Source organism: Eulemur rufifrons, chromosome 8 (assembly GCF_041146395.1).
Source record: "Eulemur rufifrons isolate Redbay chromosome 8, OSU_ERuf_1, whole genome shotgun sequence".
NCBI classification, from domain to species: domain Eukaryota; kingdom Metazoa; phylum Chordata; class Mammalia; order Primates; family Lemuridae; genus Eulemur; species Eulemur rufifrons.
Genome location: NC_090990.1, coordinates 87,699,301 through 87,722,876, shown reverse-complemented (window position 1 = coordinate 87,722,876; position 23,576 = coordinate 87,699,301). Strand labels below are relative to the sequence as shown.

Sequence of the window (23,576 nt, the reverse complement as noted above, 5' to 3'; positions counted from 1 at the left end):
AGTCATCGTCAGCAGAGTTCATGCACGATTATGCCCTCCGTCTTCTGACAGCAGTAGTGACCTTCACAGCTGAAGATATTCTAAGAGAGCAGCTTTCTGTTCTCTCCAAATTGCCTTCTCAAGTGCCTTCACCCTCTTCGTCCTTTCCTCTCCCTCACACTTCTTCCTTCTACATGGACTTATTCCCTTTCTCTCCTCTTTATTTTCCTCCCCCCACCTCTACATAAACTTTGTATTTAAAAAAAAAACTAATCTGCCAGAAGTAGAACTTTAAAAGGCTACAGTTCACCTATAAGATTTAAGTGTCCACATAGATTAGTTGTTCCCAAATTGGGTTCATAAATTCTGATCCCAGAGGATACTTTGAAAAAAAAAAGTGATGTCATATACTTGAGAAAAATGCAGTATCCTATACTCTTCTCCTGAAAATTCACAAAGTATATGAGAGTTGTTATACTAAAGGCTCTGAAAAGTCCTGCAGCAATTGCATTTAACCCTTTGCTTTCCAAACGGATTTGAACATGGAATCTGTCTGGGGTAGAATAACTTTTGGCATCTCTAGAGTACCAGATTCCTTGGTGCACAATCCAGGAAAACACCACCCACGAGGAAGAAAAGTTCCAATCAATAGCTGTTTTCTCCTCACATGCCTTACCTCTGGGTAAACATCAAATATCCCCTCACCCTGTGATCAGTCCAGTCCAAGTCCCTTTGTTATCTCTTCCAGTTACAGAGAAGGGAATTACAGATGAACAGAAGAGGGTTTCAGGAAGAAAGAATGGCAAAAGAAGCATGTGTCAAGGAAGGAGGATGACTGGGAGCGTGGGCCTGGGACACTAGAGGAGGACATGGGGGTGGTCACTGTGATACTGGGCTTCTCATCAATGCCAGAAGTCTCCACCCAAACCCCAAATGAGAATATTTCCAAGCTGAAGAATACTCTGATTTATAGTCAGCTTTAAATGAACCAGCTTAACGTATAAACGGAGGGAGAGGCTTACGAGTGCACGTTCTCAACACTCCCGGTAAATCCTCTCTAGTCCTGGGACAATTGGCCGGGTCCTCCTCCTCCAAGCACCCTTGACACACATTCCCAAAACAAAAGAATATAGTTTTAACCAGACAGTATTTACATATTAATTAAAAACATAAGCATTTTTAACACACACTTGCAACAGTTATATTTTCAATTCCAGAAAAATGGGACTTCTGCTAAAACATGATCCATATGGAATATATAATAATGGGCTTAGTAATTACATGTGTGTTAAATATGACATTGTACAAATACATACAGAAATACAGAAAATACAGAACAAAATAGTATTCTAATTTAGGGATAAGTGCTGTACACACCAGTACTTATGAAGAAAAAGCCCAAGGTCATAGACCTCTTGTAGTAATTCTACCCGACAGAGCACAAGGTCATAGAATCAGCCCTCTGGACTGGAACTAAAGGAGCTTGGATTGTGGAGTGTTAGCGGACCCAGCTAGCTCTATGGCCTCGTCCCTGCCATCTAACCTTTCCCTGGGTCTCCTTATCTGTAAAATGAGCAGCTAGACTGGCCTGGCACTAAGAGTCCTTCCTAGTGTCACCCCTGCCTCTGAGAGCATGCGGTCTGGGAGGCAATCACAAGCACATGTGAAGGAATCTGTGTTATCATGGACTGTCATATTCCAGCCAGTGGCTTGCATTCCCAGAACCCACCTCTGAGGGAAGTGGACAGCCGGGAAGGAGCATGAAGACATTCTACTCTCGTGTCTGCCAGGGTCTCCCAGGGGACTCAGATCTGCTGCCTGTGAATCCTCATGGCCTTTTCCACCAGTCTTCACCTCCATCCCCTCGTGCGTACACACGGGGGCCGGGGGGGGGGGGGGTGGGGCCACGCTGTTCTCACTCACTCTTTATTCCAACAAAAACAAACTTGTTAAATTATTGGGGAGGGTGGGTTTTAATCACTCATAGACACACTCACCCTAGTAGAAGGGTGAATTTTCATCCCTGACTGGGACACACACACATACACATGCCCTCACACCCATGTAGGGGAGAGGAAAGACATCAACTTATTTCATGATTTAGTTTAGAAAAGTTCTTTCATGTTTTAATAAAAATGACACATATACACGTGTGTATTCATGCCAAAGCCTGAGTGAAACATAAAGACTCGTTGCCCAAAATCTAAAAAGAGGAATGTAAGCACTTCTTTTCAGTAACAGGACAAGATACGATGATAAATAAGAAATACAAACTAATGCCTCAGAATGGCAAACCCTTCCTGCCCTTTCCAGCATTTAGGTCTTCTTCGGGGGGCGGGGGTGGGCGGGAGGTCTGAAGAGCTGTGCGTTCCCACCCTTTCAGGGAGATGTGTGAGCCTTTCCCGGGAAGGACACTGCAGGAATAATGAAATGAGGGCATGAATGCTACTTGTCAGTATCATGCTATATTAGTATTGAAGCAAGTGTTACCTTCTCAAGCGAATGCCTATGCCCCGTACTTTCCTCCACCGTCACTACCAGCAACATGGGCCAGACCCCGAGTGGTCACAGTGTGTCCTCATGCTAGTGTGCAGAAGCTTCCCTCTCACAAGGTGGCCTTGGGAGTGACCAGGGCTCCTTCTCTGGCTATGGACACTCACTGGAAATGTGTTGATCCTGACTTTGGGGGACATTCCTTGAAAGCTCTCCAGGCTGTTTCCAGATCCGTACAACCATAATAACCAGAGTTCCTGTCTCAAAGAATTATTATGAAGTTTAAAGTAACGGTGTAGATAAATAAGCATTTAGCTTATTTTCTAGAACAAAGTGATTCAAAATATATATTAGAACATTTGTCACTATTACTATAATTCTACATGCAGTCCGGTGTTACACACTCATTTTCCTGTAACCCTCGTTGGCTCCCATCTAACCTTCATTCATCTGGAGAATGGAAGCTGGGGGCTGACCACAGACACAGCAGACACCCTGGAGTGAGACGAGGCACCCAGGCAAGGCAGGCAAACAACTCCAAGGAGGGGCTCTGCTTTGCCCTTAGCTGCTCCCACTCTGCTTCCACGCTGTTCTGATCCTGGCATCCACAGGCACCCAGAGGAAAGACAAGACGTGGATAGGGCTGCTATTTGTGGGAGGCAAGGAAATCTTTTTGAATCGGGCAAGTTAGTGTAATTCTTCATAGACCTTGCTGTAGGTCAGATTTACACAAGATACCTTTGTTTTATAGTGCCAACAATCTCTCCCTTCCCAAAACTCTAGTTGTGTAGAATATGATTATCATTTCTTATACTCAACACTACTATTCATTTTGGTTACTCTTCATCTTGGAGGACAAAATTACAACACAGATGAGGGATAAAGGATGATGATAGAACAGGGAGAGGGGTGGGGGTGGGATTCCCTCCCTTACAATTAAACCCCTTCTTGTGTGTTCTCTTTTCTCACCTTCCACATTGAAAGAGGAAGGAAAGGGACATGCCAATATATATGTCCTACTATGTCTTGGCACTTCAGTCTCCACCCTGAGACACTATCGGATTCTCACCTTCACTCACTTCCCCAACATCCATTCTGCATGGCTGCTGAGGGACTGACAACAAAACCAGGAGAAACTTTGAAGCAAAGTGTAAACGGATGGAAAAAATTGGGGGAATTCTAACATTTCACCCCAGTGGTTCCTTGCCTCCCTCCTCCTTATTCCACTCCCAGTTCAGGGTGCCAGACTCTTCTGCATGTATGAACCTCCCTAGGAAGTACTCAATGGAGTGAAAAGCAAGGAAAGAAGAAATCCTTTTCTAGCTGTGGGGTTTCTGAAGCTTGTGCCATTTGAGCCCTGAGAGGGCTGTGTGGTTTGGCAGCATGGTGGACGAATTGATGACGGTGATCCCTGCAGTCACGATACCAAAACGACCACCACCATGGCAGCCTAGAAAAGATTCCCCTAAGCTGAATGAAGAAAAAAGATATAAAGGAAAATAATGGGAATGTATAGATGGTGATGGGCCAAATGTAGTTCACTGTACCCTGCCTTTCAAACCCCTGGGAAAAGAATAAAAACTCCAAATAGGTTTGTGTTCTCTGACAGCAGAGGGATCTTGTCTCAATCCAGTGATGGATTCTGGAGTAGGTGGCCTCACTCTAGAGAGGAACAGCCGATCTTCAAATCTAAGCAGGAAGGGTGACAGAGAGCCTGCCGGAGATTCCCTGAGGGTGGGTCCTATGGTGGGAACAAGGGTCATCTCAAGTGACGAGTATCACCTGATGACTAAGGACAAAATGTATAATTTCCCCATGGCCTTGGCATGTATGTGCCAGTTAGATTCAGCCCCAAGCAAAAGAGGCGTAATTGGCAGGGAGTAAATTTCTGCTACTCAGCAGCGTGGGGCTCAACAGACACAGTAAGTTCAATTATAGATGAATAAATAAAGTTACATTTCTTGCATACCTGAATGTATATACTGAGACTTGAACTCAATACAGGCCCATCCCATCACCTTGTATGCAGAGCACAATGTGAATGGAGTGCCCAGGATTTTGCAACTGGGGCCATGTGAGGCACAGGTGCTCCTGGACTGGCGGGGGCAGTGGAAATGCCTTCTTGGAAGATCTTTCAGCCTTGATTATGAAATACAAGCTAAAACACTATGGCAAAGTTGTGTGGTCAGGGGGATGGTGCAGAGGAAGAAAGACAGACAGATTGCTGGTTAGAAGATGAAATCTTAGTAGCAAACAGCCAAGTTCCCAAAGTGATGCTCGACTTCTAAGCTCCTGCTGGCTTTTCCAGGCTTTAGCACAAGACCGCCAGAGTGGTTCATGTAAGAGAATGATTCCCAAAGCAACTTCTATTAAAAAACCTCGGGCAGTTTGAGAAAAGCACACTGGTTAAAATGACTTTAAAACAGTTCTGTAAAACTTTTAGGGCTGAATATTATATGCCCATAAAACAGGGAGGTTGAGGGCTGGTGTGCAGGTGCCACATAATTACTTCCAGTTACTGGCGAAAATACACTCCCCAAACATGCTCTCCACAATGAAGGGGCAGAGCTGTGAAGTGTGCCTAGGGGTCCAAAGAAGGAGCACTTCAGAGCAGGGCAAGGAAAGAAAATGGTATAAGCAGATTGATAGAGCAAGAGAGGAATGGAGAAGATTTAAAAAAAGAAAAGTCTGGAAGCTAGAAAGAGAAGTGAATCTTTAAGAGAACAAGTCCAGGTACAGCTCATCTGCACTTCTTGTATTGGCTTCTTGGTTTTATAGCCTGGGGTCTCATTAGAAGGAAGTCCTTGTTCCAGACAAGACTGAAACAAGACAAACCTGTGTAGACGCTGAAGATACTGCAGAGTCTGCTGTCATTTTTATCTCCTTGTGTACTTTCGCAGCTACGCCTGTCTCCATGTGTCAAGCACTCAGGGCGGTCTAGCACTTCCACATCATGGGAGAAGAGTAATGTAATTAATTAAAACTGAAGACGTTATTACTGAGGCATTAGATACTTAATACATAATACCTTCCTTGGTTCAACATGGGGGCAGGGCTTCAAACACACACACACACACACACACACAGACACAATTTCAGGACAGAATTTTAGGCACTACAGAGTATGAAGGAGAAAGATATTTTCTATAATTTTTTTCATTAAGCATTTATTGAGAATCTATTCTATGCCAGGCACTGTTCTGGGGCACCCAGGATTCAATGATTACTAGGACATGTTTTAAAAGAGAAGACCTTTCAAACCACCACATATAAAAGTGACTATTTACTCCACATGCCTATAAATGGATGAACCTACCTTCGGGGTACCCCAATTTCAGGGCATGAAGTTCAAATCCTATGGCAATTTTATCCAGGATTTTTAATTTACAAGAATGCTCACTGCTTTCCAAACCCTAAGGCACTGCACCCAGAATAGCCCCATTTGTTGAATGTCATCTCTGACAATTAAATAATTGACAGTAGCAGCCAGTAGCAGGGATAGTCCTGTTCATGCCCTGTAGCCTGCCTGATGAATGACTCCATGCTCTCTTGTATTTACATGGGGCACTCCATTTCACACGTCTTATTTATTTCTTATGTCCAGGAAGAATCACTCTGCTTTGGCATAATAGAAAGACCAGCAGTGGGTAGGGGACAACATTGCCTTCGCTCTAGCCCAACCCTTTAGTGAGTAGCTGCATCAGAGCACATGGACTCCTGTGGACACCTTCATGATCCACAAATGCTAGAGCACCTCTAAGTGTGCCACCACCATCAGCGTACAGTCCTGTAGACTATAAACACGCTTAAGTCTCTTTCAGTATAATCCTTCCTTCATCACCCTCTAATTATCACCTTTCTCCATACTCATGCTTTATACCCTCATAGCCAAACTCCTTAAAAGATCCTCCTGCCCCTCCTTACCCTCAGTGGACTCCTCTCCCTATCTCCTCTGGTACCTGCAGCCTCATGCCACAGAAACAACCGGGCTGAGACTGCAAAAGACTCCCCACTTGTCAAATCAATGGATGTTTCTTAGCACCTGAGACTTTATCCACATTGCACATAAATGCACCGTAATTAATGTAATATCCTAATATCAATATCCAACTTTTTGGTTAAAAGAAAGTTGGGGGGAGAGCAGTGATGGCGGAGTGGTGGTGACCTCCTGGATTCGTGCTCCCGGAGAGGAAGGCATGGATCTCGGCCTACCACAATGCTAGAGGATCGCTCCCCCACAAGAACAGCGGTGTGAATCCACGGAGAATCAACATGGGACACACAGAGCAAGAAAAGTCTGAGGTGAACGGGAAATAGGATCCGAAATTCTGGAGAGTGCGGGATGGACAATAGACAGTGGAGTGCGGGATGGCTGCACCCGCCTCACCATCAAGTGGGGCGGAGTCAGCCTCATAGGAAAGTGGCTTGTTCTCCCCACTGACCTCCACACCCACTTAATTAGAGACCTGCCTGAAGCCGGTGCAGAATCACTGCAGGAGATGTGGGGCTCTGCGGACAGGAGACATTTTTGGGAAAACAGCTTAGACCCTGGGGGATCTCAGCTGAGACCGCACTTGGTGAAGAGGGATGGAGCTGCGCTAAGGTTTAAAGAAGCAAAGGGCCGCCGAACCACAGATCTTTTTGCATTTCTTTGCTTTTTTTCAGCGATTCCCTAGCCAGGAAGCCCCGGTGGGTGTCTATGCTTGCCAGGCCCCTGGCTCTGGTTCTTGCCAGACCCAGGACGTTAACCCCCAGTGCCCGCAATCTGCGGGCGCGCAGTCACCATCTTGAAGTCCACAGCATAGCCGCTGCAGAGCCATAGGGCACCAAGTGGCTCCCTAGGCGGCTTGCTGCACTAGTCCGTGAACCCAGCCAAGAGCGCGGGCTTTGCATAATCTCTGTAGACAGGAGACATTATCGGGAGACAGCTTGGACCCTGGGGGATCTCAGCTGAGTCCGCGCTTAGTGAGGAGGGACGAAACTGCACTAAGGCAAAAAACAGCATAGGAGCGCCAAACCACAGATTTTATTGTTTTGTTTTGTGGGGTTTCTTGTTCGTTTTTTTTTTTTTCCCCCTTTGCTTTGCTTTTTTTTTTTTTTTTTGGTGGCCTTCTAGCTGGGGAGCCACAGTGGGCTTCGGAGCTCGCTAGGCCCCTAGCTCTGGTGCCTGCTGGACCCTGAGAAGTCACCCCCAGCATCGGCAATCTGTGGGCACGCGGTCGCCATCTTGGGGGCCACAGCCTAGCTGCTGCGGAGCCATAGGGTGCCAAGCAGCTCCCTGAGCGGCTCCCTCCCCTGGTCTGTGGACCCTCTATAGGGGCCCCAGACTTGTGTAAACACTGAGTACTTCTCCAGATGCGAGAGTGTGGAGCCTGATCCCTGGGGACATTGGGCCAGGGCAAACTTTTGCCCGTGGGAGCTGCAGCAGCTGGGACGCTGAGTGAGCGAGGGCACCGCCCACTCCCCCATGGAGTGTCTTTCCTGCAGAAAGAGACAGAAACCACCCGTATAGAGGAAGAATCAAAGGAAAAAAAAAAAAAGAAAGAAAGAAACAACAAACAAAAACAGAGAGAATTTCTGCCTGCAACTAGTGTGGATCCTGCCTGCTTACTGAAAGACCACAACACAGTGACTTAACTCACCAAAGCAGTCTTGGGTCACTCCAATCCTCTAGGGTTGGACCCACCAGAAGCAGCCCCCTAACTGAGGTAGAAAAAACTCTAAATAATACACAACAGTCTCCCCCTCTTGACAAAGGAAGCAACATACCTAGATTGCTTCACAGCCTAAGAACAAAGTACAAAGTGTGCTGTTAACCAGACTAAAACTGTAAGAAAAGATCTAACAATAGATCTAGATGGGAAGGACCCAGCGAGAAAACACGGGGAGCACAAAGAAGCAAACGGAAATCTCACCCCCAAAGAGAAATACCAGCTCTCAACCAATTGACACAAACCAGAGTCAAAATACCAACATGTTACAGGAAGAATTTCAATTATGGATTATAAACAAGCTGAATAATATACAAGAAATAATGGATAACCAACACAAAGAAACCACAAAAAAATGCAGGATTTGGAAGAAAAATTCACTAAAGAAATTGAAATATTGAAGAAAAACCAAACTGAACTTCTACAAATGAAGAATTTATTCAGAGAGCTACAAAACACTGTGGAAGGTCTCAAGAGCAGGGTAGATCAAACAGAGGAAAGAATCTCAGAGATTGAAGATAACTCTTTCCAATTAAATAAGTCAGTCGCAGAGATAGAACAAAGAAATAAGAGAAATGATCAGAGCCTTCAAGAAATGTGGGATTATGTGAAGAAACCTAACGTGAGAGTTATCGGCATTCCTGAGGGTGAAGAAGATAATAAGCAAGGGTTGGATAAGCTATTTGAAGACATAATTGAGGAAAATTTTCCGGGCCTTGCTAAAACTCTAGATATACAGGTTCAAGAAGCTCAAAGGACCCCTAGGAGATTCATAGCATTAGGAAAACACCACGCCACGTAGTCATCAGACTGACCAAAATATCCACTAAAGAGACCCTTCTTTGAGCTGTAAGGAGAAAGAAACAAGTAACATACAAAGGAAAGCCCATTAGAATTACGCCAGATTTCTAACTGAAACCTTACAAGCAAGAAGAGGTTGGGGCCCCATTCTCACTCTTCTGAAACAGAATAATACCCAGCCTAGAATCTTGTACCCAGCTAAGCTAAGTTTTCTATACAAAGGAGAAATTAAGACATTCTCAGATAAGCAAGGACTGAGGGAATTCACCAAGACAAGACCAGCCCTCCAAGAAGTAATAAAAAGAGAGTTGCACACGGACCAGCATAAGAAAGACCCATGAATGTAAAACTACTCAAGAGCTAAAGATCAAAATCCAGCTACCACAATGGCTCAAGAGAGAAAACATAGCAATGAAGTTCTACCCAACAAGCTGAACAGAAATCTGTCCCACTTATCAGTTCTCTCAATTAATGTGAATGGCTTGAATTCCCCAATCAAGAGACATAGACTGACCCAATGGATAAAAAAACACAAACCAAGTATCTGCTGTCTTCAGGAAACTCACCTAACCTGCAAAAATGCATTTAGACTGAAAATAAAAGGATGGAAATTGATATTTCAAGCAAACGGTAGCCAAAAGAAAGTTGGTGTGGCAGTCTTAATTTCCAATAACTTAGTTTTTAAACCAACAAAAGTAATAAAAGACAAAGATGGTTACTATATAATGAATGGTGAAAGGCACAATTCAACAAGAAGACATGACTATACTTAATATATATGCACCCAACTTAGGTGCACCCAGATTCATAAAGCAAACCCTACTTGATCTGAACCAAATCATAGATAACAATACTGTAATAGCTGGAGACTTTAACACCCCACTGACAGTACAGGACAGATCCTCCAAACAGAAAATAAACAAAGAAATAATGGACTTAAATAGAATCCTAGAACAAATGGGCCTGACTTACATCTACAGGACACTCTACCCAAAGTCCACAGAATATACATTCTTCTGATCAGCTCACGGGACATTCTCTAAGATTGACCATATCCTAAGCCATAAAGCACGTCTTAAAAAATTTTTAAAAATAGAAATTATGCCATGCATCTTCTCAGATCACAGCTGAATAAAAATAATAATGAACCCAAACAGAAACCCTCATTCCTACTCAAAGTCATGGAAGCTAAACAACCTTCTCCTGAACAACTATTCTATAAAGGAAGAAATCAAGATGGAAATCAAAAGTTTCTTTGAATTAAACGACAATGGAGACACAACTTATCAAAATCTATGGACACAGCTAAAGCAGTCCTGAGAGGAAAATTCATATCCATAAATGCCTATATCAAAAATACAGAAAACTTGCAAATAGACAACCTAATGAATAGACTCAAAGAGCGGGAGAAAGAAGAACAGACCGACCCCAAACCTAGCAGAAGGCGAGAAATTACTAAGATCAAATCAGAATTAAATGAAAAGGACAACAAAGAAGCCATAAAGGAAATTAATAAAACAAAAAGTTGGTTCTTTGAAAAGATAAACAAAATAGACACAACTCTGGCTAGACTAACCAAGAGCAGAAAAGAAAAATCTCTAAGAACCTTCATCAGGAACATGAAAGGAGAAATCACAACCGATGCCACAGAGATACACGATATCATCTATGAATTCTACAAGAATCTTTATGCACACAAACTGGAGAATGTGGAGGAAATGGACAAATTTTTAGAAACACATAGCCTTCCCAGGCTCAACCAGGAAGAAATAGAGTTCCTGAATAGACCAATATCAAGAACTGAAATCAAAACAGCAATAAAAAACTTTCCCAAAAAGAAAAGCCCTGGTCCAGATGGGTTCATACCTGAATTGTGCACCATTTGGGGAATGGTAACACTTGAAGGTGCTGACTCGGGAAGGGGGGTTGGGGAAGGGAGGGATATATACCTACATGATGGGTTCAACGCACACTATCTGGGGATCAGACACACCTGGAGCTCTGACTTGGGGGGAAAGGCGGTACATGGACAACGTATGTAACCTGCAATTCTGTATCCCCCATAACAATAAAATGAAATAAAAAAAAATTAAAAAAAAAAAACCTGAATTTTACCACACCTACAAAGAAGAACTGGTGCCCATCCTACATAAACTACTCTCCAATACTCAGAAGGATGGAATTCTCCCCAACATGTTTTACCAAGCCAACATAACCTTGATACCAAAACCAGGAAAGGATGCAACAAAAATAGAGAACTACAGACCAATTTCTCTTATGAGTATAGATGCAAAAATTCTCAATAAAATCCTAGCAAATCGAATCCAAGTGCTAATCAAAAGAATAATCCATCACGACCAAGTGGGCTTCATCCCAGAGATGCAGGGGTGGTTCAACATATGTAAATCTATAAATGTAATTCACCACATAGATAGAAGCAAAAATAAAAACCATATGATCCTCTCAATAGATGCAGAAAAAGCATTTGACAAAATTCAACACCCTTTTATGATAAGAATGCTTAACAAAATAGGCATAGATGGAACCTACCTAAAAATGATACAAGCCATATATGACGAACCCACAGCCAACATCATACTGAATGGCGAAAAATTGAAAGCATTCCCACTTAGAACTGGAACCAGACAAGGCTGCCCACTGTCCCCATTACTTTTCAACATAGTATTGGAAGTCCTTGCGAGAGCTATCAGGCAAGAGAGCAGAATCAAGGGAGTCCAAATAGGGACAGAAGAGATCAAACTCTCACTCTTTGCTGATGATATGATGTTATATCTGGAAAACCCCAAGGATTCAACCAAGAGACTACTGGAATTGATTAACGAATACAGCAAAGGCTCAGGTTACAAAATCAATATACACAAATCAGAAGCATTCATATGTGCCAATAACACTCAAACGGAGAACCAAATTAAAGACTCAATATCCTTCCAAATAGCAACAAAGAAAATAAAATGTCTAGGAATATATTTAACTAAAGAGGTAAAGGACCTCTATAGGGAAAACTATGAAACACTGAGGAAGGAAGTAGCAGAACTTGTAAATAGGTGGAAAACCATACCATGCTCATGGATCGGAAGAATCAACATTGTTAAAGTGTCTATACTGCCCAAAGTAATCTACAGATTCAATGCAATCCCTATTAAATTACCAACATCATTTTTCACAGATGTAGAGAAAATAATTATATACTTTGTATGGAATCAGAGAAGACCCCATATAGCAAAAGCAATTTTAAGCAATAAAGACAAAATGGGAGGTATTAATTTACCAGACTTCAAACTATACTACAAGGCTGTGGTTATTAAAACCCACTTGATATTGGCACAAGTGCAGGGACACAGACCAGTGGAACACAACAGAAAATCCAAATATAAAACCATCCTTATATAGACACCTAATCTTTGACAAAGCAGGCAAAAACATACTCTGGGGACAAGAATCCCTATTCAATAAATGGTGCTGGGAAAATTGGATAGCCACATGTAGAAGACTGAAACAGGACCCACAGCTTTCACCTCTCACAAAAATCAAATCACAGTGGATAACAAACTTAAACCTTAGGTGTGAAATGATTAGAATTCTAGAAGAAAATGTAGGAAAGACTCTTACAGACATTGGCCTAGGCAAAGAATTTATGAAGAAGACCCCAAAGGCAATCACAGCAACAACAAAAATAAATGAATGGGACCTGATTAAATTAAAAAGCTTCTGCACAGCCAAAGAAACAGTCACGAGAATAAACAGACCACCTACAGAATGGGAAAAAATTTTCGCATACCACACATCAGATAAAGGACTGATAATAAGAATCTATTTAGAACTCAGGAAAATCAGCAAGAAAAAATCAAACAACCGTATCAAAAAGTGGGCAAAGGACATGAATAGAAATTTCTCAAAAGAGGATATAAGAGTGGCTAACAAACATATGAAAAAATGCTCAACATCCCTAATCATCAGAGAAATGCAAATCAAAACCACAATGACATATCACTTAACTCCAGTGAGAATGGCCTTTATCAAAAAGTCCCAAAACAACACATGTTGGCGTGGATGTGGAGAGACAGGAACACTGATACACTGCTGGTGGGACTGCAAACTAGTGCCACCCTTGTGGAAAGCATTATGGAGATATCTTAAACATATCTAGTAGACCTACCATTTGATCCAGCAATCCTATTATTGGTCATATATCCAATGGAACAAAGGTCATTCTATAACAAAGACACATGTACCCGAATGTTTATAGCAGCACAATTCACAATCGCAAAGATGTGGAAACAACCCAAATGCCCATCAATTCATAAATGGATTAGTAAACTGTGGTATATGTATACCATGGAGTATTACTCAGCTATAAGAAATAACGGAGATACGACATCTCTATGGTTCTCCTGGAGAAAGTTGGAACCCATTATATTAAGTGAAGTATCCCAAGAATGGAAAACCAGGCATCACATGTACTCACCAGAAAATTGGTTTCCCTGATCATCACCTAAATTCACATCTGGGAATGATACCAATCGGATATCAGACTGAGGTGGGGGTGGGGGGAGGGGATGGGTGTATGCCTAAATGATGAGTGCGTTGCGCACCGTCTGGGGAATGGTCACGCTTGAAGGTGCTGACTTGGGGAGGGAGGGGACGCGAGGAGGGGATGGGTATATACCTACATGATGAGTGCAATGTGTACTGTCTGGGGAATGGACATGCCTGGAGCTTTGACCTGGGGGGACAGGCAGTACATGGGCAACATATGTAACCTGAACTTTTGTATCCCCCATAATAAGCTGAAATAAAAAAAAAAGAAATAAAGTTGGGGTTCATCCTGGGAGACCCCCTACAAAAGTTCTGGGTGAGGAAGGGTATCTTTACTCTGAGCTAATTTCTGCTGCTTTCACCTTCCCTGGCCCCTATACTGCTGCTGCTTTGCCTTCTCCCAAATAGCTGCCACACCCACATCACCCCCGCAATAGCTGCTCTGTTCCAGTCCACCGCGCCATTCACAGACCTTACCCAGGCAGCTGCCTACACCCCCACACTGTCCACCGTCACTTACTTTTTCCTTTCTTATTTATAAGCAAACTTCCTTGCTTCTTACAAGCAGTTCTACCATTGCAAGCAATTGGACCCCTCAAAATACATTTCTTACCTTTATAAAGGACCCAAGATCTTTTCAGGGCACTAAAAATTCTTTATGCTGGAGGTGATAGGTGAGGCTAAAGGCATGACCAGGGAAGGACAACCACAGGTACACAATATTTGGTACTTCTACTCCCACTAGTAAAGCTTACATTTGTTGAGCCTTCCTCTATGCCAGGCATTCCTCCTCATGCTTATTATCCCCATTTTATAGAGGAGGAACCTGGGGCCCACAGAGGTAACTTGCTCAAGATCCCATCCATTCCTGCCTATGTGAAGCTACAAGCCCTCTCCATCCTCCGGAGGTCATTCCTCCAGTCAAGAGTAGCTTTATCTGGACTCATTTGAAGGTCCTTTATGTTTTAAGCCTTCATGAGCTAGGTTCAAGCTCCCTCCCACAGGTTCCTCAGGTCCACACACTGGGGCATGTTGCTTATGATCTGATCGGATCCTCTGAATGTTCCTTGGTAGTACACAGTTCTCTAGAACAATTAGGAAGTGGCTGGCCCAGAGCACTCGGAAAGGTCTAACCTCTGTGTCAGAGTGACAGACTTTCCTCTCTAACCTGGCCAAAGAGCCCATGTACTTACTTCATCTCTCTGCAGTAGTTGCATTTGTGGGCCACAGGTGACTTTCTCAAAACTTCCTCTCCTTTGGTTTCTGGTACACCCCTGAAACCTGCTCCTCCTCCCTCTTCTGCGGAAGCCTCCTCTCAGTCAGATTTGTAGAGACCCCAAATGCAGCGTACTGAAAACCAAACTGGCTTCCCATTTGCTCTTCCTTTTCCTGTACTTTCTACCTTGGCACCGCCATCCTCTCAGTCAATCAAAGAGAACTCTTTTCCATCTACTTATTCATGTGGACAAAGTTCCTCAGCACTTAGAGCTATCAAAGGGGGGGAAAGCAATATAATTGATGCTAACTCCTGTCTTATAGCAATAAATATTCAACCACAGACACCAGAACTGATTTGGAGTGGGGGAGCCAGACTCAACTCCTTAAAGTACACGTTTCCCATGTATTTTTTTTGTTAATTAGTTATTAAGCAACATTTTAAAATATTGTTTTGATCAATTGTAGATAAGTAATCATTTCAAATGATAACTCAACTGAGAAGGAATTTTTAACACTTTACAACTTATATCAACATCAATTCGGTTTGTGATATTCACTACAGTTTTACAAGATGTTACCATGAGGGGAAAACGTGGAAAGGTTATGCAGAATCTCTTTGTATTATTCCATACAATCACATATTAATGTACAATTATCTCAAAACAAAAAGTCTAGATTAACAAAGCGTTATCACAAGACAGTTGTTATTCAAAATGTTTATAGCTGAGAAATGGGTGACCCACTAAAGACTGAAAAAAATATTAGTATATGTGTATGTTACATTAATATGAAATTCTATAGGCAAAGGGGAGTGGAAACACAAATTCAAAGAGAAAAAAGGAACAATCAATAATTTCTCAATGTTAAAAAGGTACATGACTATTGATTTTTTTAAAAGAATGATAGTGATTATGGGGGTGGGGAGGCAAGGGCGATATACATAACCTAAACTTTTGTACCCCCACAATATGCTGAAATAAAAAAATCAGTATGGCACAAAAAATCTTAGAAAAATAAATTTAAGATTTATTTTAAAATGTCAAGTTTAAAATAAAATAATATGCCAGGAATTACCATCCATGCTACTATTAAACTTATAATTAAATTTTTAGCTGTTAAAGAATGTGTGAAGGAGTACCGGGTTTTTCAAAAGTCTTCTGTAGGGTTCAAGAAGAAAAAATGAGTTCGAAGGGCACTGCAATGGCCATGCCAAGCACATCCCATTTCTTCTTCTTCTTCTTTTTTTTTTTTTTTGATTTCTTTTCTTTTCTTTTTAAAAAAGTCTATTAAGAATGAAAATGAAGCTGTGGAAGCACATCCCATTTCCAAGTGCGTGGGGGTCTTTAACAGCACTGGGCCCTGCCGCCTGCCAGTTCTGTCACTCTGGAAGCCTCCACTGTCCACGCAGCAAACTCCCACTTCTCCTTCAATGCTCATCTCGAGCCCTGGGCCCTCTGAGAACTCTTCCCTGATGCCTTCAGCACAATTAGGCATTTTCTCTTCCACTTTCCTGCCTAACCTCATGGGTGGGGCTGTCACACAGCGTGACAGGTCTGCATTGCATGTCCGTCTCCCAGCCAGGCTACATACCCTGGAGGGTGGACTCTTCTCATTGTTCTACCTATGGTATTGCCACAAACAGTTTTTCTTTGAATGAATGAATGAATGATCATGAGTATGGTGTCCACAGTTTATAAAAGGGCTGGTTTACCACTGATTTAAGTGTTGCTTTTGAAGACATATTTTCAGTTCAGGTGCTGTTTACTGCAGCTAAAAATGTTCAAACCCCTGAACATTAGTGCTCAAGGGCATCTCACTCATTCATCCACTTATACAAAACTCTTTCCTGCATTAACACAACACTGAAAGCACAAAAGCATACTAAAAGGCAGAAATTGTGTTGATGGCAAAGCAAGACAACAAATTATATTAGTCTTTCCACATAGTGACTTAAGCCATTGGTAGTCAGAAATTGGATTCAATCTTCAAACTTCAGACTAGTGTGCTTACCTGCTAGGTCACTCAACTGACCCTCAAAATGTAGGGCCCTGACATGTTGACACAAACAGATATCCTATCTTGAGTCTTGAAAAGGCTCTATTTTGAAAATTCTAAACGTCCTTTCCCTAGCATGTTATGTCAGCTGTCTGTACTATTCTACACCTGATTTAGGTCCATACGGTTCCTTTGTTCAATCACAGTTATGACTGAACGAGAAGAAATAAATAAGAACACAAGCAATTTCGTATTGAGTCAGATTTGTGTGCTGTTCAGTCTAGTCTTCTACTTCTGAAAAGCACATTAAGAACCATGTTGTAGGGGAATATGGTTACTGCACAAAGGTTTAAGAATAAAATATAAACATCTCTTGGTTCTTTTGCAATTCATTATAAGTCCATGATTCATGAGATAATTTAAACATTTCTTTTGAAGCCCTTTAAATTTCATACCTTAACTCATTAATTTGTCTATCCCTTCATCCAGTGAGCATTCACAGAGCATATGCTGTATGTAAAGTACTCTGCTTATGTGTAGAGGTCACAGACCTTAGCCAGATTTCAACAGTTTTTACATGCACTTGTATGTGTGTGTATGTGTACTTTCATTCAATTTTATCACATGTATACATTTGTGTAACCACCACCACAGTCAGGATACAGAACTGGTCCATCACTATTAAGATCCCCCACCTGCTATCCTCTACGTCACATGCACACCTATACCCTTCCTCCCCACCCCCAGCAATCCCCTCCCCATTCTTAAACCCTGGAAACCATTAATTTGTTCTCTACCTCTAGAATTTTGTCATTTTGAGAATACTACATAAATGGAATCATACAGCATGTAACTTTTTGGGATTGGATATTTTTCACTCAGTATAATGCCCTTGAGATCTAAGTTGTTGCATGTATTAATACTTTGTCCATTTTTATTGTTGAATAGTGTTTTCATTGTGTGGATGTACCACAGTTTATTTAAGCAGTTAGCACCAAAGGACACTTTTGTCATTTCCAGTTTGGGTCTATTACATATAAAGCTGTTATGTAGATTCATGTGTGGTGTTTTGAGTGGACATATATTTTCATTTCTCTGAGATTGACCAGGAGTACAATAATAACTGGATCACATAGTAAGTGCATGTTTAGTTTTATAAGACATTGCTACAGTATTCTCCAGAGCGGCCGTACCATTTCACTTTCCCATCAGCAATGTATGCTTTTTCTGCATCCTCATCAGCATTTAGTATTGCCACTATTTTTTTTTATTTTAGCTTTTCTGATAGGTGTGAATTTTACCTCACGGTGCTTTTAATTTGCATTTCTCTAATGGTTAATTATGCTGAACACTTTCTCATGTGCTTATTTTCCATCTATATATCTTCTTTGGTAAAATGTCTGTTTATATCTTTGCCCATTTCTAACTGAAATGTTTATTTGTTTTACTATTGAGGTTTTTTTTTTTTTAACTTCAAAGTATGAGGGGGTACAAATGTTTTTGGTTGCATGGATCACTTTTGTAATGCTTGAGTCACAGTTAGAAGTATCCCTGCCACTCAGATAGTGTTCACTGTACCTGTTAGGTAGGTTTTTGCCCTTCCCCCCACCTCCGATTGATTTTCATTGAGTTATTCCTCCTTCTGTGCACATGTGTGCTCATCAGTTAGTTCCAATTTGACAGTGAGCCCCACGTGTGGTGTTTGTTTTTCCATTCTTCAGATACTTCACTTAGGATAATGGTCTCCAGTTCCAACCAAATTGTTGCAAAAGGCATTAAGTCATCCTTCTTCATGGCTGAGTTTTGAGAGTTCTTTATATATTCTAGATACAAGTCATTTGCCAGATACATGTTTTGCAAATATTTTCTTTCAATTTATCCTGCTTGGAGTTTATGAAACATCTGGAAACTGTGGTTTGATATCATTTGTCAGTTTGCAAGATTCTTAGGCATTATCTCTTCGAATATTGTAGAACTCTAATTTACAATAGAAATTTTTCGTCAAGTCTCAAATGCTTGCTAGCTCTTTTCTATATTTTCCCATCACTTTTTCTCTTGCTGAGCTTCAATCTGTAAATTTTCTACTATTGTCTAGTTCTTTGATTCTTTCTTCTGCTCATAAAACCATCTATTAATTTCTTAATTTTAGTTACTTGTATTTTTATTCTAAAATTTCCATTTGATTCATGACTATAGATTCCAGTTCTCTGAAGAAACTATGCATCTTTTTGTTTATTTTTATGTATTTATCATAAATAAAGCCAGTGTCCAATAACTCCAATATCTGGATAATCTGTGGATCTGTATCATTTGTTTCTTTTATTTAACCCCATATGACCCTGTCTCCTGGGATAACTAGCAGTTTTTTATTGATTGCTGGACATTGTGCATGAAATATAGAGGCTCTTAATGATTTTGTCTTCCTCCAAAGAATATTCAACTTTCTTTTGTTAGGCAGTTAGAATATAGTCAGATAAAATTCCTCCAAACAGGGATTAAGAATGTTTCAGACTGGAATTTAGGCTTTGTATGAGCTAGACTATTTCTGTTTGCCCCAACATCTAGGGCATCTCAGAGCCCCTCCTTGACAAGGTCTCAACTCCAAATTTTTTCTCTCCTGTTATGAGACTCCTAAAATCACTGTTTGGCTTTTTAATCTCTCAGAAGTTATTTTCTACTTGTTTTCTTGGCCACTGGTCCTAAGAATGCATAGTTTAGTAATTAGCAAGTATCTTAAAAAAAATCATGAGCAGAGAATCAGGCTCACTTTTTGTGATTTCCATGTCTCTTTGATCTTGGTCCCTCAAGTCTTGGATGCCTTAGAAGGCCTGAACTCTAATTTTTGTCTTCACAGCAGTGAGACTAAGGCAAGCTCTAGGTTGCTTTTCTCTGCTCTGCCTCTATTTCTTTCACTAAGAATTTGGCAATTTCTCTGAAAGGAAAAAAACTACATATATATATATATATATATATATATATATATTGGGCTCACTTCAATGTGTCTTTCTTTCTTCCTAGGATTGGACCCCTCAAGTCCTTGTTGCCACTGTTTTATGCCTTCAAATAAATAATTTTTAAAAGTATTTTATCCAGTTTTTTTGTATTTAAATGAATCTTGCCAAAGCTTAACTCCAATAAAGTTACAAAACATCCAGTGATATGCCCCTGCCCAACAATTCTTATCAAGAGGTCAAATTTGTCTCCATAAAGGCCAGGAAGATAAGTTTTTAAGGGTTTTTTTTAAACTAAGTAGATTGAGTTCCCAATGATAGACCCAAGGCTCATGGAATCCATTGCTGGGTGAACCTTGCTGTCTAGACCCCCTCACATATACACCAAAAAAGTTACCCTTAGTGGTTCCGATGTGCACCAATTTGGATGTGCTTTCTTGCAGTGGTATGTGCCCTCTTGGCTACTGTTGCTTTTGATGAGGATAATTCAAGACATCCATACTCACTATTCCATGGATTATTGGAATATGACCTTCTAGTACACCCTTTGCTACCAGGAAGGCTAGAATGACTCCCATTAACTTTCATCTGGAAAGTACAGGAGTATCTCCAGTTTATCTGGCTATATTGGAAATGTGTGAACTAAATCTTTAGCCTTCCCTGTCAGTCCTTTCAAAAATCCTTTGGCACTTTTCCTGAAACTATCAGCCATAAAATGCAGCCTATGATTTACAAGTCCTTTTATTTTTGACAGGCTCAACAAAATGCCTCCTTCTGCCCAGCAGCCCCTCTTTCTATGGTTATCCACTTACAATAATTGCAGATGACATGAATACCTTCTTTGGTTCATACTGGATCCCTGGAAAAACTAGGTCTTTATTTAGGGAACCTGGAAATAAGTCATCAGCACATGCAATGCTCTTGTCTTGGTAGCCTCAGGCCACCACTAACATCACAACTTTCTGATTTTCTTATGTACCAGAACTGGAAATACAAAGTTTAGTGATAAAAGGATTACTGGGCCCTAAAACTGTATTAGATACTGTAGAGCCAAGAAAACCCAGCTATGTATGCTAGCAAAGTATTCAGTTTGGATCCCTACATGTTTAATTACATATAATTGGATCTCAACTTGATTCACTTCATGGATTTTTGTGTTCTGGCTCCTGCATGAGCAACAGTAATATTTTTTCATCTATTGCTTACCTACAGCTCATCTTCTTCCTTCTCCAATCCACAACACTAGCTATCCTTTGGATATTTGCTCATATTTTCTTTGATCGTCAACTCACTATGTTCTAGAATCCATTTCACAATGACCCTGTCATGCGTAGTGTTTGAGATACACAGCATTTTGTGATCTTCCTTCAATTTATTCCTCTCTACTTCATATTTGATTACTAAGATGATTAATTTTGCATAATTTTGTTTAAATCATTTACAAAATGATTTAGTCTCTATGATCATTCTCTTTTCAACAGGAAATATTCCTCTCAATTATGGCAAATCATTTTTAAAATAAATTTTGGTAGACACCTATCTAAGAGTTTTTGAAAATGTATACAAACTTTGTTCAACAATTACTCTTCAGCCACATGTTTATTAAACTGATTTAATAACCCTCACTGGCTGGTCAGTAAGATTCCCTTTATAAGGGAATAAGACATTGTAAAAGGGATTATCTTTCTTAAATATTCAGTAGTTGCATGCAGTGTCAAGTTGTCCTCCCTCTTCCTGGGAGAGCAGGTAAGCCCCATCTGCCTGAATTTCCCAGGATCTCCTCAGGAGTGCAATCTATGCCAGGAGCCCACCAGTCTTCTGGTACAGTAATTACTGTAAACCAGGTTTCCCAGTCTAGCCACCTTCTTGGTAGTTTTCCTCTTGGGGCTCTCCCAAGACTTAAAATGAATCTTATTCTATGTTAGCAATTTTTCTACACCTAGGTCATAGATTCAGTCTAGAATGTCCTGGGTGTTTGTCACTGTTTGCTCCAATACCTCTTACTTGTCTACATAAAAATTTTGGCAGACTCTCCTAAAAGCCATTCTCAGCCCAAAGCAGTTAATTCATTGAGTAAATTTATGTTTTTCTCTTTCTTTCTTTTGTCCCCAAAGTCACTTTCACAAACTTCCTCCAGACCTCCTTGTTTTTTCTACCATATTTGTCCTTCATTTCACTTACCCAGGTGACTAATGGCTTCCTTGTCCCAAGGCCAGGTGGCTGCACCTGCAAGGTCTTCCCGCACAGAGCTGGCAAAGTAGACATTGAGGAAGTGAGTACTGTTGAGCTGCAGGGCCTCCTTCAGCTCCTTCACACTCATGTATGCCCTAGAGAGCAGGCAAGGAGAGAAAATGTCACACCAAAGAACTGGTACTTAGAGCACAGCAGAGTCAGACCTAATCAGACTCTGATGACACTTTCAGCCAGCAATGCCTTTTGGAGGGACAGAGATGCAGAGGTTGGACTGTCCTGAAGACCAGAAAAAAGGCACTAGTGTACATCCAAGATAAATAGTATCTGGACTTTTTAAAGAACTATAATATTTGTATGAATACTCAGTATTAGACATCATAATCAATTCCCCACTCCACACCCTGATTGTTTCTTCAAGATAAATCCAATGCTATTGCTAATTTTTTGCCTTGAGAATTATTCCTAGGCCATAGTGAAGAAGAGCTTCCAACTCTCAGTCTCTGTTTTTTTTTTTTCATTACATTGTGTGATCCTTATTATGAGAGGAGGTCCCCTGGAATCTGTATTTCAGCATATGCTTACTTCAAGTATTATTTTTCCAAATAAAAGGGTAAATAGCAGCTAGCAAACATAAAGTAAAAGAGGAAAAAATGAGATGAGTCATAGGCAGGGAAGGACACCCTAAAGCAAAGAATGGTGATTGTATGTACTTCTCTCTTTCTAGGCCTTTAATCCATAGAAACTCTACCCCTACACTGACACTTCAGGACACTCACCAAGTGTACTGGTGGCCATCAAAGCACCAGGCAGTATTATGTTTGCACTGAAGCAAAGAATTTAAGATCTATTAAAAACACATGCCCTGCGGTCTATAAAAAAGGAAACGAGCATTTGGTCTCTTTATAAACTCATATACAGTCAAAGACCTTTAGCTTCCTGGCATCAGTGAAACTTAAGACTTTACCACAAGCAAATAGAGTTTTAATATTCCCACTAAAGAGTTGTTTTAAGAAGGAACAACTCAACCAGAGCTCAGTGGTCCCTTGGACCAGATGCTTCTCACAGTGGCCATGCTCTGCATTCCAGAGAAGCGTGTTCCTGTCACAGCGTCAGCTGAGCAGACAGCCCTCTCAACACAGGCTGGAAATTTCCCTTACAGATTCTGCTTCATTGTTGCTGGTCACCTCTCAGCTCAGACCTCTCACGTCAGGACCGCCTGGCCCTTCTGCTCCTGCGTGCTCTACTGATGCCACCTGTTTCATTCACGTGCAGGGTGTACTGACAAAAAGCACCTGAGTACTAGGTATCCCAAACATTGCTCTGTATTCTTTGGAACAAGACCAAAAAGAGGAATGAAAGTAAAGAAGCAAAAACGACCTTGCTTTAGAATCAAAGATCCTTGGGATAAAAGGGCTTTTAAAGTACTATTTTTACTGATTTACAATATCTTGGAAAAATAGTTCTCAGTTACAAGAAATCCTCCGAACTCCATGAAGTGATGTCATATGTGATCAGAGGGATATTCCTTCTGCTGCTTTCATGAACTGTTGCCTGGTTTTCCTAGACATTAATCACATCCCCTTTCCCTTTCTTCTTTATTAGAAATAACCATAATTTTCTTTATTGACAAATTGATGGTTTGGGGGAGATGATGACATCAAGTAACTCCTCAGCATGG

General features: G+C 41.1%; 1 protein-coding gene across 1 annotated transcript in view; it reads right to left on the bottom strand.

The window, feature by feature from the left end:
• PAPPA2 (pappalysin 2) overlaps positions 1 to 23,576 on the bottom strand; it is a 306,873-nt gene that overhangs the window by 163,941 nt on the left and 119,356 nt on the right. Inside the window, exon 3 of the mRNA XM_069478386.1 lies at positions 21,887 to 22,032. Within this exon, the coding sequence (XP_069334487.1) occupies positions 21,887 to 22,032 (146 nt within the window). The remainder of the gene's footprint in view (positions 1 to 21,886; positions 22,033 to 23,576) is intronic.